The sequence below is a fragment of the Ambystoma mexicanum genome, chromosome 3q, assembly GCF_040938575.1.
Source record: "Ambystoma mexicanum isolate Mex_15411 chromosome 3q, UKY_AmexF1_1, whole genome shotgun sequence".
Classification (NCBI taxonomy): Eukaryota; Metazoa; Chordata; class Amphibia; order Caudata; family Ambystomatidae; genus Ambystoma; species Ambystoma mexicanum.
The window spans coordinates 1304779264-1304797044 of record NC_090926.1 but is presented as its reverse complement, the minus strand read 5'-3'; the positions used below and the strand labels follow the sequence as shown (position 1 = coordinate 1304797044).

General features: G+C 48.3%; 1 protein-coding gene across 1 annotated transcript in view; it reads right to left on the bottom strand.

Annotated features, from left to right (window-relative positions):
- LOC138447917 (zinc finger protein 84-like) overlaps positions 1–17781 on the bottom strand; it is a 457921-nt gene that overhangs the window by 360381 nt on the left and 79759 nt on the right. Inside the window, exon 3 of the mRNA XM_069604436.1 lies at positions 6702–6920. Within this exon, the coding sequence (XP_069460537.1) occupies positions 6702–6920 (219 nt within the window). The remainder of the gene's footprint in view (positions 1–6701; positions 6921–17781) is intronic.

The window sequence follows — 17781 nt, the reverse complement described above, 5'->3', positions numbered from 1 at the left end:
CAACCCCCTGCAGTAGGAGACTACTCTTACATCCGCATATCCTGACAGAGGGATTCCCAGCCTGGTAACGACTCGGCGAGGGCCAATCAGAATGACTCATTCCGATTGCGCCCTCGCCGGGTACTAACGTTTATTATCTATTTTTTATTATGTTTAATGTATTGTATAAAGCGCAGACTCAGCTCACAAGGAGCAGAGTGCTGTACAGAGGGAGGGCGGCAGCGTGTGGGCTTGTATCTTTTAGAAGTAGCGCAGTACCTGTGTGCATCTGTATGGGCATCCATTGGGATTAGTACTTTGTGAGATTTGTGAAATGGGAACATTCCGAGTGGATATAGCGTGATCGAGTTCCAAGGGTGGTTGCGTGACAAGAGAGTGATTGTTTGCGGTTCCTCTCATTGCAGACAAGTTCTGATTCAACTGGTTGATTGATTTGCTGGTTGAGGAGTGTGTGCCTCCACATTTGTGGAGATTAGCCGCCAGGTACGCTGGTGGGCTGCTCGTGACTGCTTTGTAGAAGATACATGCAGTCTTGAACAGAATCCTAGCCTGGAGGAGAAGACACTGTAGTTTGTGTAGAACACAGGTGATTTAGAGAAATGTCTCTGCAGCTTGATGGATTGCTCTTAGGGGATCCAAAGGAGTGGCCGAGACCCCTATCTGGTGGTCATTTCCCTCATTCTTCGATGTGAAGACCTCAAGGGTCTGGCACTATGGCCTGGAAGTCCTGCGGTGTGATGAAGGGTTTGATTTTGCAAAGGGCGAAGATTTGGAGCCAGGATGTCTGGGCCTTCTTGTCTGTTTCTGGAGGGACAGGCTGCTGTCAATGGTGAATCCTAAGGATTTTCCTGAATCTCAGAGTTGTGGACCAAAGCCTTGTAGGTGCCCATCAATTAGCCATTGTTGGACAAGTGGTTGAGCATGTGGCCCGAGTATGAATTCCCTCTTGGATGATTTAAGTTTGTAGTAGGCAGTCAACATCCAGGACTGGATGATGGAGAGATAATCGCAGAGACAACTGACATCCTGTGGGCTTTTTATAAATGGGTGTCATCTGCAAGTTTTTGGATGCCTATGTTGGGTTCTTTGAGGAGAGTGCCCAGAGGCTCCATGTTAAGGTTCAAACAGATTGATGAGAGGATCGAGCCTTGGGACACTGCAGGAGACCGGGATTGAGTTAAAATCGAACCAGTTAATCTGGATGGTCTGGTGCCTGCCCGAGTGATAGTAGATCAACCCAATTCAGGACAGGGACACAGAATTCCATACTGTCGGTAAGAAGGGAGTGGAGAATGCGGTGGTTGATTGAGTCGAATGCAGCCGAGAAGTCAAGGAGGATGCAGAAGCAGGAGTCGCCCTTGTCCAGGATTTGGAGGGCACAATCCTCCACCTAGATGGTGGCCGTCTTGATGCCACACTCCCTGACTGAGACTTACCTTTCCAAGATTTGGCTAATGAATGGGAGGTTTATAATGGGTCGGTAGTTGGGCAGGTGTCCTGGGTCTATGGTGGTTTTTTCTCAAAAGAGGTTGCATGAGACCATCTTGAGGGTGTCCGGGAATGACCCTTCTGTGAGAGGCATTAATGGTGCTGAGGAGCGAGTTGAGCGCTGGTCCCATCAATTGTTTGATGATAGAAGTTGTGATGATCTCATCCAAGTAGGAAGTAGGTTTGAGAACAGAAATCACTTTTAGAGGAGAGAATTTGGTCCAGAGAGGCAGTGTGCATGCTGGGTTCGCTAATGCTATGCGAGGTTCAATCAATCGCTCTGATTTTTTGGGGGAAAAATGATTTACTACTTCAAAGAGGGATTTTCCCCTGTTAGAGTCTGCAATGGCGGTGGAGTAATAAGCAGCTTTGGCCTTAGTCAGCAGAATCCTACGATTGGAGCAGAGAGTTTTGAGGTTTGATGAGGTCTCCAGGGATTTGTTTTTTGTGGGCTCAGATTAAGTGTTTGTTGGAGGCAAACTCAGGGGTGTACTAAGGGGTTGTTTGGTCTTAGCGCAACTATGTTTTAGGGGGCATGAGTGTCCACCAATTTCATATCCTAGTTGAATAATTCGAGGAGGACGAAGCATTTCCTGTGGCTGGGAAGCTTGTGAAGTTTGCTTCTACCTAGTTACTGCTTGAATTTTCGGTATTGGAGAAAGGCCAGTTGGATGTTGCTGGACACGCTTTGCTTCAGTCTTGAGATTCCCATATTGGACCCGTGTGTGCTTGAGGTGCTTGCGTTCCCAGATGGGGCCATTAAGGGGAGGACAATGAGGTGCAGATGATGAAATGACTGACTCTGGGCCCTGCCGTTGGCTATTGATCATTGGACTTGGTTAGGGAAAATTCTCATTCTATGGCTAATTTCCCTCACCTAGTGAGTCCCTCAGCAGCTTTGCTGGATTTCTGGAGTTTATTTTGTCCACCTCGTAAGAGTGTGAGCTTTTTTTCCCCACTCTTACATGTGTTTTGCCATGTTTATTTCAACTGTTTTTGTGATTATGGACTCTGGAGTACACCCCTTCAGTAGCCCCACTCTGTGTGTTACACAGCACCTTCAGTGCAGTGACACAGGGTTGTCTCAGACTTCCCACCTACTCCATTTTCTGGGACAGACTACTGTCCCCCAGAAAAGGGTAAAGTTGCCATTAACTTTACATAGTCACTTTTACCACGGATCCAGTACACCCCATCTTATATGGCGTATTGGAGAGAGTTCATTCTTAGCCCTTTTTATCTGTGCCTCTTGGAGCATTGTTTCACTCCCTTAACATTAAGACTTGGCTGGTGGCAGTGGTATCTACCCTAATTTTCCTACCATGATTATATTAATAATGTGGTAACGTTTTTGGCTATTTTAGTAGCCTCGAACTTTAAACCCGCTTGCCCAAATACTTTTTATTTCGGCTCCAGTTGGGTTTAATCGCCATTTCTTTTTGTTAACATCCTTCTTGGGTCTTTCTTTGCGTGGCAAACCAGGTTTGCCTCCTTCGTTCGCCGACCTTTGGCGGGCTTCTGACCAGAAGCCCTCCATTGGTGTCTAGGTGGGCTGAATATGAGGGAGAGGTGTAGTCACCCCCTGCACAGGGGGTCCTTGGAGACCCAAGTCGCTGAGTGATTGACAGCCAGGCTGTGTTAATGGGGGATTATGGCATAAAAGGCAGGACTCTTGGGCTAGAAGTCAGAGTCGCCACTGGAACTGCAAAGAACTGAAGAGAAGCAGAGAAAAAGACGGCTGCTGCAACTCCCGAGTCCCGGTGAAGCCCTGCTGCAGTCCTGAGCTATCTACCCTTCAACGACAAGAGAAGATCCAGTCCAGAGTCTTCTTCCCTTGAGCCTGGTGGGTTCAACCAGCTCACCTTTTCTTCAGTCAGAGAATCCTCTCCTGGGTCGAAATTACTGCTGTGCTGTAGTGGTCTGGATAGCCATTAGAAGAGCGATCTCCTGATTTAAAGGAGCGCACCTTTTATTCATCTGTCTTTTTCACTGCTGCTGGCCTCATCCCTGGGTAGTGCAGATCACTCCAGACGTCGCCCTTCTTGTCCCCACGACTGAAGCCGCAGGAACTGTGAGTCTGCAGGAACAACTGCCGTGGCACCAGCTTTCGCCAAAGGAATAAGGTACTGTGCACATTTGGTCATTCTCTCCGACTGACCATCCGGAATCGGGGTGAACCCTTTTCCTCCACAAAGATAGGTTCCTTCTTCCCTCTCAATTTATAACTTCCTTCCATCTGACAATATCCAAGTACTCCTGGCGGTTTATAGTCATAATACCGAAGTTCGAAATCTCAAAAAAAAAAAATCTCGAAAAAAAAGGCAGAAAAAAAAAAATATCGAATTTTTTTATGACTTTTTTTCGAAATGGGGGGGTTCCCCCCAACCCCCTTTTTTCTATTTTTTCATTTTAACCCTTTTTTTTACTTGCCTGACCCAAAAAAATACATATATAAAAAATAAAAAAAAATTCGATATTTTTTTTTTCCACCCTTTTTTTCGAGATTTCTGTTATTCGAGATTTTTTTTTCAGCCTTTTGACCGACCACCACTCCTGGCATCTCGAATCTCGAACTGTTCAACGTATGATCCTCGGCAACTGAACATCTGCTCCATTGACACTGGCGCAGGCCTATTGACTAATCTGTATCTTTGAACAAGTCCTCCGATTCCCTTGCCTTGACAAACGTATTGCCAATGATTTTATCCACTTTTCCTTTGTTTGAAATTCTAAAGTACAAAGAGTGTTTTAACTTTGTGAGCATTTCTATTTGCGGGTACGCGTTAGTATGGCAACACCGGTCTGTCAAATCCTAATGTACTTACCTTGAATTTGCTGGAACAAGTGGAATTGGTTGTGTGTGGTGTATTTTACATGTGGTTTTGAATTTATAGAAGTGAAGTGTTTTATGAACAGATGGTTTAAAAATAAATGTACTTATATTTTTTACCTGAAACCTTGAGTCAGTGTTTGCTTGAGTCACAGTAATTGTGGTCCTTTGTGTAATCGCTACTACTGCTCATTTACTCTTGAGATAAGTCTGGCTGCTCAGCCATTGCTACCACTTTCACTGTGTAATACAGGCTTGTACCAAAGGTGAACTTGTATTACCACTTGTGGTCTTAATTGTGTGTAGTGGTCCCTAAGGGCACTGCTCAGGATTCTGCCTAACAGGGTCAGCACTGACTTAACTCCTAAGCACCTCTCTTCATAAAGCCGATTGATGGACCATTCAAAGGTGTTGAGCAAAGGTCTATCGCATGCCTCGGTCTAGAGAGGAACCTTCTTGCCAAGATCCTTCACCCAGTTCCCATTATTGTGCACCACCGCATACCCTTTATCCTTGTCCAACATCAGGGACATCATTTCAGACCTTGAATCTACTACCACTAGAATAGTGCTAAATGTCACCGACTTAGAGCATGAACCCTCCTAATGTGTCAATTGAGCCATGGAAGCAACTGGAAGTCTGGTGGCACCCCATCATCATGAAGGGCCCAGAAGGCTACCCGTCACAGGCCACTGGCCACCGTGCCTCCTACAGGCTCGGTTTGCCTGCCTTGAGACACTCCTGCTCGACTTCACCTTGTGCTACACCAAGTCTTCTCTACAGAGCTTCAAGTTTAAAAGAATGGACCCTACACAGTAAATGAGCACCTAGAGACCATCAACAAGCAACCCAAGCCAGCCTTGTGACGGTCACCCTTGCCCCATCCAACACCCAGACACCACGTGCACACCCTCTCCCATGCTGATCAATGCTCACTCAGCAGACGCTTGAGCTGCAAATCGCGGACCTCATCTCGTATAACGACCTTGAAAATATGGTTTATCCCATTGCCCTCCCCCCCAATCAAACCTACCAACTGGAAGTGAAGGAGATAAGCGTGGCAATAATCTACAGGAGTGATTGGCCAAGCTGCAACATGCCCTCTCCCAAAACAAACTCGATCAAATCAAGCGCTTGCCGGTTCCCTTTACCGGACCTCACAGGGGTGACTCGCTCATCACCAACATCTCCAACTTGCGCTTTTCTGCCAAATTAGTACACTCGGTCTCTCGGAGATTTTAACACTGTGAATCTCACACCAACAACTACACTCAAAGTGCACTTTTCGTACAAACTGGATCTGTGGACCTTAAGCAAACTTGTCTCTCCGCCTTGATCAACACAGTCATCAACCTAGACACAGGGCCTCATCACGACTTTGGCAGTAACCCTTAAATCCGGCAGTCGCGCTATTACCACCGGATTTATGGGTATGCCAAATCAGGACTTCGGTGGATTTCGCCCCCGCTCTTGGCTGGGGGGAAATCTGCTGAAAATTCGCGCTATTACCGCCGGCGGGAAATCCGCCGACGGTAAGGACATGAATTTTCCCCATTGAGCCCGCTATTAGCTCCGGGGAGTTCGCCGGTACGGTTAATACCACCGGAGCCAAAGTCGTAATCGGGCCGTTAGCCTTTACATTACCCCCCCCATCACCATATTCTCCAGGCCTTTATATTCTGTGATTACGAGCATGTCAACAACCCTGCTTATGTCCCTGCTAAGAAATCTAGTGCCTTCCGATGCGAGCACCCGTGAAGCTCACAAGCTAGGGCTCTTTACTGGTGATCTAGCGGGATGCGTCTGTGTTACAGCTCATATATGCCACTGCCATTTGCCCTCCTCGCTTGTCCTTTTGCTATTTATCCAGTCATTATAGGTAACACAGCTTGGTCAATAAGGAAGACATTATATTGTTGTCCATTATGTTTTTGTTAAGGAAGAAGAAGAAATGTTTTATTCAGCCGCAAGTAAATCGAACATACACAACATTATTTCCATGAGACCAGCGGCATAGAAGAATATAAAAACTCAGTACATGCAGAGCTACTGTTAAAACGGTTACACAAGAACGTCACTTCCCCGATTACCGACATCTAAAAAACACATTTAGATCTTCCTTAAGAAAATGAGCAGAGTCAGTTAAAGAGGTTAGTTCATCACTCTGCATAGCATTAAGGTAACTAGTCCTTTCTAGCAATCCTCACAGGGTTCCTCTTTTCTTATGTGTGTATAGGGTTTCAATGGATCTCGAGACGTAGGCGTCCTTACAGTGTGCACTTCTCTTCAGTATATTGTGGAACTTAAAACTGATAACAGGTCTTATATAAAGAGGCGAGGTAGAGAGAAGTCAGGGTGGCAGGAACTTCATGCTGAATCTTACCCGCAGGAGTTCCTGGGCCGGCATTTGGCAGGACCCCTGGATCTCTGCTATTAGTCGCCCCAGGTTGGACATGTGTTCCATCGTTTCTCTTTCAATGCCAGCGATCTTTTCCTCCATTTCCTCCAGTCTTCTAATCACGGTCTGCTCTCCCTCCTCCAGAAGTTTGTGCAGCTTTTCATACTGAGCCACAATGCTCTGCTTCTCAGCGGCCAGCACGCCCTGTGTAGAAGGAAAACAAGCAGCTTTCATATGCAGCGTCATAGTGAAGGATGCACGGCTCCCACAGCTACACATGCAGCGTCATAGTGAAGGATGCACGGCTCCCACAGCTACACATGCAGCGTCATAGTGAAGGATGCACGGCTCCCACAGCTACACATGCAGCGCCATAGTGAAGGATGCACGGCTCCCACAGCTACACATGCAGCGTCATAGTGAAAGAAGCACGGCTCCCACAGCTACACATGCAGCGCCATAGTGAAGGATGCACGGCTCCCACAGCTACACATGCAGCGTCATAGTGAAAGAAGCACGGCTCCCACAGCTACACATGCAGCGTCATAGTGAAGGATGCACGGCTCCCACAGCTACACATGCAGCGTCATAGTGAAGGATGCACGGCTCCCACAGCTACACATGCAGCGTCATAGTGAAGGATGCACGGCTCCCACAGCTACACATGCAGCGTCATAGTGAAGGAAGCACGGCTCCCACAGCTACACATGCAGCGTCATAGTGAAGGATGCACGGCTCCCACAGCTACACATGCAGCGTCATAGTGAAGGATGCACGGCTCCCACAGCTACACATGCAGCGCCATAGTGAAAGAAGCACGGCTCCCACAGCTACACATGCAGCGTCATAGTGAAGGATGCACGGCTCCCACAGCTACACATGCAGCGTCATAGTGAAGGAAGCACGGCTCCCACAGCTACACATGCAGCGTCATAGTGAAAGAAGCACGGCTCCCACAGCTACACATGCAGCGTCATAGTGAAGGATGCACGGCTCCCACAGCTACACATGCAGCGTCATAGTGAAGGATGCACGGCTCCCACAGCTACACATGCAGCGTCATAGTGAAGGATGCACGGCTCCCACAGCTACACATGCAGCGTCATAGTGAAGGATGCACGGCTCCCACAGCTACACATGCAGCGTCATAGTGAAGGATGCACGGCTCCCACAGCTACACATGCAGCGCCATAGTGAAAGAAGCACGGCTCCCACAGCTACACATGCAGCGTCATAGTGAAGGATGCACGGCTCCCACAGCTACACATGCAGCGTCATAGTGAAGGAAGCACGGCTCCCACAGCTACACATGCAGCGTCATAGTGAAGGATGCACGGCTCCCACAGCTACACATGCAGCGCCATAGTGAAAGAAGCACGGCTCCCACAGCTACACATGCAGCGTCATAGTGAAGGATGCACGGCTCCCACAGCTACACATGCAGCGCCATAGTGAAGGATGCACGGCTCCCACAGCTACACATGCAGCGTCATAGTGAAAGAAGCACGGCTCCCACAGCTACACATGCAGCGTCATAGTGAAGGATGCACGGCTCCCACAGCTACACATGCAGCGTCATAGTGAAGGATGCACGGCTCCCACAGCTACACATGCAGCGTCATAGTGAAGGAAGCACGGCTCCCACAGCTACACATGCAGCGTCATAGTGAAGGATGCACGGCTCCCACAGCTACACATGCAGCGTCATAGTGAAGGATGCACGGCTCCCACAGCTACACATGCAGCGCCATAGTGAAAGAAGCACGGCTCCCACAGCTACACATGCAGCGTCATAGTGAAAGAAGCACGGCTCCCACAGCTACACATGCAGCGTCATAGTGAAGGATGTCCGGCTCCCACAGCTACACATGCAGCGTCATAGTGAAGGATGTCCGGCTCCCACAGCTACACATGCAGCGTCATAGTGAAAGAAGCACGGCTCCCACAGCTACACATGCAGCGTCATAGTGAAAGAAGCACGGCTCCCACAGCTACACATGCAGCGTCATAGTGAAGGATGCACGGCTCCCACAGCTACACATGCAGCGTCATAGTGAAAGAAGCACGGCTCCCACAGCTACACATGCAGCGTCATAGTGAAGGATGCACGGCTCCCACAGCTACACATGCAGCGTCATAGTGAAAGAAGCACGGCTCCCACAGCTACACATGCAGCGTCATAGTGAAGGATGCACGGCTCCCACAGCTACACATGCAGCGTCATAGTGAAAGAAGCACGGCTCCCACAGCTACACATGCAGCGTCATAGTGAAGGATGCACGGCTCCCACAGCTACACATGCAGCGTCATAGTGAAGGATGCACGGCTCCCACAGCTACACATGCAGCGTCATAGTGAAGGATGCATGGCTCCCACAGCTACACATGCAGCGCCATAGTGAAGGATGCACGGCTCCCACAGCTACACATGCAGCGTCATGGTGAAAGAAGCACGGCTCCCACAGCTACACATGCAGCGTCATAGTGAAGGATGCACGGCTCCCACAGCTACACATGCAGCGTCATAGTGAAGGATGCACGGCTCCCACAGCTACACATGCAGCGTCATAGTGAAGGATGCACGGCTCCCACAGCTACACATGCAGCGTCATAGTGAAGGATGCACGGCTCCCACAGCTACACATGCAGCGCCATAGTGAAAGAAGCACGGCTCCCACAGCTACACATGCAGCGTCATAGTGAAAGAAGCACGGCTCCCACAGCTACACATGCAGCGTCATAGTGAAGGATGTCCGGCTCCCACAGCTACACATGCAGCGTCATAGTGAAGGATGTCCGGCTCCCACAGCTACACATGCAGCGTCATAGTGAAAGAAGCACGGCTCCCACAGCTACACATGCAGCGTCATAGTGAAAGAAGCACGGCTCCCACAGCTACACATGCAGCGTCATAGTGAAGGATGCACGGCTCCCACAGCTACACATGCAGCGTCATAGTGAAAGAAGCACGGCTCCCACAGCTACACATGCAGCGTCATAGTGAAGGATGCACGGCTCCCACAGCTACACATGCAGCGTCATAGTGAAAGAAGCACGGCTCCCACAGCTACACATGCAGCGTCATAGTGAAGGATGCACGGCTCCCACAGCTACACATGCAGCGTCATAGTGAAAGAAGCACGGCTCCCACAGCTACACATGCAGCGTCATAGTGAAGGATGCACGGCTCCCACAGCTACACATGCAGCGTCATAGTGAAGGATGCACGGCTCCCACAGCTACACATGCAGCGTCATAGTGAAGGATGCACGGCTCCCACAGCTACACATGCAGCGTCATAGTGAAGGATGCACGGCTCCCACAGCTACACATGCACCGCCATAGTGAAAGAAGCACGGCTCCCACAGCTACACATGCAGCGTCATAGTGAAAGAAGCACGGCTCCCACAGCTACACATGCAGCGTCATAGTGAAGGATGTCCGGCTCCCACAGCTACACATACAGCGTCATAGTGAAAGATGCGCAGCTCCCACAGCTACGCATACAGCGTCATAGTGAAGGATGCACGGCTCCCACAGCTACACATGCAGCGTCATAGTGAAGGATGCACAGCTACACATGCAGCGTCATAGTGAAGGATGCACAGCTACACATGCAGCGTCATAGTGAAGGATGCACAGCTACACATGCAGCGTCATAGTGAAGGATGCACAGCTACACATGCAGCGTCATAGTGAAAGATGCACGGCTCCCACAGCTACACATGCAGCGTCATAGTGAAAGAAGCACGGCTCCCACAGCTACACATGCAGCGTCATAGTGAAGGATGCACGGCTCCCACAGCTACACATGCAGCGTCATAGTGAAAGAAGCACGGCTCCCACAGCTACACATGCAGCGTCATAGTGAAGGATGCACGGCTCCCACAGCTACACATGCAGCGTCATAGTGAAGGATGCACGGCTCCCACAGCTACACATGCAGCGTCATAGTGAAGGATGCACGGCTCCCACAGCTACACATGCAGCGTCATAGTGAAGGATGCACGGCTCCCACAGCTACACATGCACCGCCATAGTGAAAGAAGCACGGCTCCCACAGCTACACATGCAGCGTCATAGTGAAAGAAGCACGGCTCCCACAGCTACACATGCAGCGTCATAGTGAAGGATGTCCGGCTCCCACAGCTACACATACAGCGTCATAGTGAAAGATGCGCAGCTCCCACAGCTACGCATACAGCGTCATAGTGAAGGATGCACGGCTCCCACAGCTACACATGCAGCGTCATAGTGAAGGATGCACAGCTACACATGCAGCGTCATAGTGAAGGATGCACAGCTACACATGCAGCGTCATAGTGAAGGATGCACAGCTACACATGCAGCGTCATAGTGAAGGATGCACAGCTACACATGCAGCGTCATAGTGAAAGATGCACGGCTCCCACAGCTACACATGCAGCGCCATAGTGAAGGATGCACGGCTCCCACAGCTACACATGCAGCGCCATAGTGAAGGATGCACGGCTCCCACAGCTACACATGCAGCGTCATAGTGAAAGAAGCACGCCTCCCACAGCTACACATGCACCGCCATAGCGAAAGATGCACGGCTCCCACAGCTACACATGCAGCATCATAGTGAAGGATGCCCGGCTCCCACAGCTACACATGCAGCGCCATAGTGAAGGAGGCACTGCTCCCACAGCTCTCCTATTTGTATTTAGGAAATCTGAAACCTGGCATTCCCTACACGTACAGTAAAATAACCAAATAAGAGACACTAATGGACACACCCCCAGTAGGGAATGAGACCAGGACCAAGTGCAGGTGAGATAAAAGACAAGTAAAATGGGGCACGCAGCGGACTCTGCTTACTCCGAGAGCGCTCTGCCCAAATAACAGAAAATACTGATTATATTACAAAAACACGTCATCTATGACGTGTGCTATAGGGGATCCATTCAGTAGTATTCATTGGATAAAGGGGCCTGGGCAATAAGTAGCACATATGGATGGTATTCCTTGATTGTTTGGTTCCAAGTTGTAACTTTGTGGATCACGTGGGTCAGTTGGGCTCATCTGGGAGGGGTGCGAGGTCCGGCGATTACCACGTGCAGTGATTCAGACTATCTAACATTTGCCCTTTTGGCCACACATCTTGAGCATTAATTTATAAATCGCGACATGTAATACATATCAGTAAACTTTTAACCTAGGCAATAAAAAGAAGGGGTACATGGGTTCAGGTGCTTTATCTAACGCAGTATTGCAATAACACATTCAGCAAGTATCCCCTTGGATCTATTGAGGGCGTTTTACCGTTTGTTATATATTGCCACACATGGGATTAGTGCTAGGGCGGTGACATGGAGTGGCACACGGGCAAGGGGCATGCAACCGTTACATCAAAAGGCTGTGGGGGGAGGGGGCTTGGTCTATATTTCTCTAAAAGGGGTCCGTTGATGCAGAGGCAGGTTTGTGAAGACAAATGGTTTTTTCCAGGACCAGACTCCGGCCCGGTCTCACACAGGGCAGAGATGTAAAAGGAGGATGAGCGATACAGTGTTTAGTTTGTTACTTCTCGCGCCCAAGCTTCCGTGAGAACAGGACAGCCGTGGAGCCGGCAGAGGGGAGGAGGTGGGGGGTTGGCTTCCTAGCCGTGCACAGACAATAAAGGGGAGAAGTGCAGGCCTGCATTCAGCAGTTACATGTGGCCTAGTAGAAAAATTGAGTCAGTAACTAAACAAAATGGATTCTCATGGCCTATGTGCCATGCACGGTTATGTATCATTCAATGGGTACCACACACCTTGGCCAGAGGCGCGTTGTCGACCACGGAATGAGCAGATCGTGTGCATTCAGTAGGAATGAAGGGGGGCCGGGAGACCTTTACAAATTTTATATAGCGCTTTAAACCAAAGAACACATGCACGGTCATAGTGAAGGATGCACGGCTCCCACAGCTCTTCCAAACACATGCACGGGCATAGTGAAGGATGCACGGCTCCCACAGCTCTTCCAAACACATGCACGGGCATAGTGAAGGATGCACGGCTCCCACAGCTCTTCCAAACACATGCACGGGCATAGTGAAGGATGCACGGCTCCCACAGCTCTTCCAAACACATGCACGGGCATAGTGAAGGATGCACGGCTCCCACAGCTCTTCTAAACACTCAGGTTTGGAGATCTCACCACATCAATGCCCCCTCCTGAGCTATAATGAAGATAAAAAGGATCAAAACCTATAAAGACCAGATGTACGTGCGATAGTCTTAAGCACAGATAATACGATGCACACACACACTGAGGAAAAATTGAAGACAGTGTTGGACTCCTTGAGCCAGACTGTGCAATCATTAACACTCAGAATGGGCCAACAGGCGCGTGTGCTGGTCTTATGCGGGAAGAATCCTGCCAATGACCAGATTACTTACTGGTACTATTCATTACTCCAGGTCTTCCTCGTCCCAGTCAACATGCAATGAGGAGCCTACCATTTCTCATAGCCAAAATGCCCTTTGGCCCTTCCTCCCCTGGATGTTGTGCACCATATATTCCTTCAACTCCTGAAAATGTGCAGAATATCCCAAGCTCTTCCAGGCATTCAGTCCATTCATCTGGCATAGAGGGATGGAAGGCGTCTGGGACGAGGAAGATCTCAACTTGGAGTAATAAGGATTATAGATTCCATGCACCAGCGGGGATGGGGGGCGGACATGGGCTTCAACGCACACCAGCCCAAGCTTTGGCAGGTCCGTCGGGAGATTAGGCTATGGGCAGAGGTGACAGCCAACAGGACCACCACTGTAAGTGCAAGCAGCCGAAGGGAGATGGCCTGAAGTGGCTCAAAGGGGGTTTCCTTTAAGCACACCTGGTCCGTGGGCAAATCTCATGATGGAAACAGAGGCCTCCATGGTTAGCAGTCCTTCAAGAAGGATTCAAAACCGAGAGGCATACATCTTCACTGGCACAATGCGCCCACACGGTTCCCGGACTACACTAATCGCAGCTAGATGGGCCCAAAGAGATGAAATGACTAAACCTAGTGCAAATCCATTACGAAGGATATCCAAAACATTCGGTGGGTCACAGGACAAGGGAGACAGGTTAGAGAATGAACCCCAGTGCCGGTCGAAAACCTTTGGAGGTAGACTAGTGAAGATCCTTGAAGGAACCCTGCCAGCGCTGGGGATTAAGCCCTCCCATTCAGTCGCCAGACAGAGATCCAGATTTCCGAAAGCACTGAGTGGTAAGCTGGCCCACTGCAGGAGACACTGGTCTAGGTGGAGCACCCATGGCGCGTCGACTGCCATCTGCACGAAAAGGGAAAAGCAGGAATTCCTTTTCCACAGAGGAAGGACAATCGGAGCCTGCGCCCTTGCATTTGTATAGCTCCGGCCAAGCAACCATTAGGGCATCTCACCCCCAGGCCCACACATCGCTGTCCCTGGAGCAGAATGTCACCAACTGATATTTGAATGAGGATAATAACGGAAGAGTGCGATAGATCCCAGCACCGCCACCCCGAGGCGAAATAGAATGGGAGCGAGTATTCAAAGAGTTGGAGAGAGCAGCAATGGAAGCAGTAAGAGAGGGGGAAATCCAGGTTTCAGTGAGAAAGAGAAACTGAAAATTTAAGCAGAAAAGGAGATGAAGAGCAGAGCATGTTTAAATACACACAGAACAAGCATTTCACAAAGTAATAGAAAGAGATTGTTCTAGATGTGAAGGGGTAGATCGATCATGCCGATTTTAGATATTGTGGCTGGGGATAACAGGAGCAGTGGACAGGTATAGAACAAGGCATAGTTGCTAGAGACAGCAGAATAAAAAAAAGCAGGGAAGGCCAAAGGGCAGAATGAGTTTTGTATTTGCATTTTGTTTATTTATAGTACGCACCAAGCCCTGAGGTATCTGGGTGCCTAACTTGCATAAAGAATGGTTACATGTTACAATAAATTACAAAAAAGTTATAAAGAATGCAGGGTTACAGTAATACATGCATTGAGTTACAAGAGGATACATGCATGCGGGTTACAAGAGGTGACAAGCATGCGGGTTACAAGAGGTGACAAGCATGCGGGTTACAAGAGGTGACATGCATGCGGGTTACAAGAGGTGACATGCATGCGGGTTACAAGAGGTGACATGCATGCGGGTTACAAGAGGTGACATGCATGCGGGTTACAGAGATAAATACAGGTTGGTGATTCAGATTCAATTCAGTGCAGAATACAGGAAAAGACGGTCACCAGGACGACAGGTTGTTAGTTCTCTTGTGTGGATAGCCACATTTTTGCATTTTTTCTAAGAATGGCAAAGGATGGATTGGATCTTAGTGTTAAGGGTAGGAAGTTCCACAACTTTGCTGCTAGTACCGAGAAGCTACTACCTCCTGCTTCTGCAGTCTGAAATGCGGGATCCTGAGAATGCGACTGTGCATCTCTGGTGGGGCAATCTGAGATGTTTCGAGAGATGTTGTTGGTGAGATAGCTGGGTGCATTGTTAGCAAGGGACTTGTGAGTCAAGGATATGGTTTTGAGGGCAATTCTTTGTTTGACCGATAGCCAGCTCAGGTTCCGTCTTGATGCAGAGATGTGTTCTGACCTGGCAATGTTTAGTGCCAAAGTGATTGCGTTTATTTTGTACTACCTGCATCATTTTCAGGTTTTGTTGGTTAGTTCCTAGGTAAAGCGTATTGCAGTAGCCAAGCTTCGATAAGACTAGTGCTCTGGCTAGAGTTATGCAGTTGGCAGTCGTGAGAAATGGTCTAAAAGCTGTGATTAACTTACAGGTGTAGGCTGTTGAGGAAGCAATAACAGTTTGTCTAGAAAGGTTCAGGGTAGAGTCAATGTAAATGCCTAAGGTTTTTACAGCCTTTGAGACATTGATATTGTTACCATCGATGTTAAAGGACTTGAACTGATCATCAACATTATTTTGTTTGGAAGGTGAGCCCAATAGGAGTAATTCTGTCTTGTCATCATTTAGACAAAGTCCATGCTTTTCCGTCCAGGCTTGGATGATACTGCAAATGTCATTCAATGCTTTAGAGTCAGTATCATAGTCACCGGGGAGAGGGATGATTATTTGGGGGTCGTCTGCATAATTTGTGTAGGTGACACCCAAATAGTCAAGATCATCAAACAGTGGTTTTGTGAACACATTATAAAGCATGGTGGAGACACACTATCCTTGGGGGACTCCACATGTGACTGAAGGTTGTGCAGAGGCCGAGGGAGCGAAAATCCTCATTGTTCTATTCTTGAGGAATGTTTGGATCCAGCCATTAGCTTTGTTCGAGAAGTATGCTGCTGAGGAGAGGTTTTTGCCTTGTGGTTTACTAGGTCAAATGCAGATGACAAGTCTAATAGTAAAAGGAGGGCTAGATTGCCTTTTTCCTTGAGGTTTTCAATTTGGGTCTTAAGGTCGATCAGTGCCATTTCTGTCCCATGCTTAGGTCTGAAGCCGGATTGCCTAAGTCCAAGGAGGTGGTTTGCTTCTAGGTGTTCTTGGATCTGCAGGTAGGCTGCTCTGTCCAAGGTTTTCTAAAGAAATGGGACTGTGGTGATGGGTCTATAGTTCGTGGGGATATTGGGGTGAAAGGGTTATTTTTTTTTGTGTGAGGACCCAGGTGTCTTAGGTGGTTCGGGACTGTGCTGGTTTCAAAAGAGGCTTTGATGTAGGAGGTGATGAATGGTGCTGGGTCCCTGGCTGCCTCTTTGATGACTGGGGCAGGGCAGATGTGGCCCTGCCATTTCAAGGGTTTTAATTTAGAGATTAAATCCTCAACTTCTTTGATTGAAGAGGGGGGAGAAGTTGAATGTTTTTATAATTGGCCATGGGTGTGGGATGTTTCAACCCATTCCAATGCACCCTGCTACACCCCTTTGCCAATGGGGGAAAGAAAACTGCCAAAAATGGAGGTGCTAACCACTGTGCGCACTAAATCTGCAAAAACTGCATGGTTCAGAAATCACAAAAAGCTGCACCACCTTGCCACACACAGGCAAAGTTTTTGACAACAGAACTCCCTGCTGGCGAAGGCCAGTGAGTGCTCTTACCAGTTACATGAATCAATGCCACAAAAGTGGGCTAAAAATCCGAAAATGCCCTTAAATACAGCGCTTTAATCAATGGCAACCTTCACAGTGCTGTTTTGGTGCTAAATTCTCTCATTTTCCCAGTGAATTATTGATGAAATGAAACGTGCATAGATTCTCCAGCGCAGTCAGAGGAATCCAGGCCTCAGTGACTGACAGCTGCATCAGAAAATTAGCTGTCAAACCCAGTTTAAAAGTGTCTGTTTCCTGAAGAAGTGGAAAATCCGCCTGTTTAAAGCATTTTTCTGTGAAAGGCTCAATTCCTTTAAAATGTCAAAATCTATTATAAACTCTCTTAATTTTATATCTTTTAAATAAAAGCTTGTAGGTGAATCTTACAGTAACCCAGTGGAAGTAACTGCTAAATTCTGATTGGGCAGTGCATGCTCTGGGAGAGTTGACATCTCAGCTTGACACTCCCTTGCTACAGGAAGGCTTAAGTGATGCTAATGGTTCCCGAAAATGACAACAAGCAGCACAATGGGACCTCAGTAGACTAGTCTGGGGCCGAGCTGAGGACAATGGCAAGCTGCCCAAATGATTTCTACAGGGGAGCTTCCCTCCAGGAAGGGGGACACACCTCCCTAATCAAAGGACTGGACAGCTGCTGCCTGCGAAGGGGAGGTTACAAAGGAGAACTTTGATGTTAAATCCTTGTGTTATTAAAAATTAAAAAACTCTAACTGAGCAACCTAAAGAGGCATAAATATGAACATTGATAGACAACCTAATTCAGGCACTTGATTTCAAGACATTGATGAAATCTGTACCATTTAAGGAAACGAAGTTATGAAAAAAGTCTCATTATAGCAGAACAATTAATGTTGCAAACCCAAGACTATGTACATGGTCCACTGATAAGCGCCCGGAGATGTACAGAGTTAGAAATGATTAATCCAAACTGTTAGGTTTAAATTTGACACAAAGATGGGGATTGAATGTGAATGTAGACAATCAAATATGAAGTATATGTGTCAAATGTTATTAGGGTAC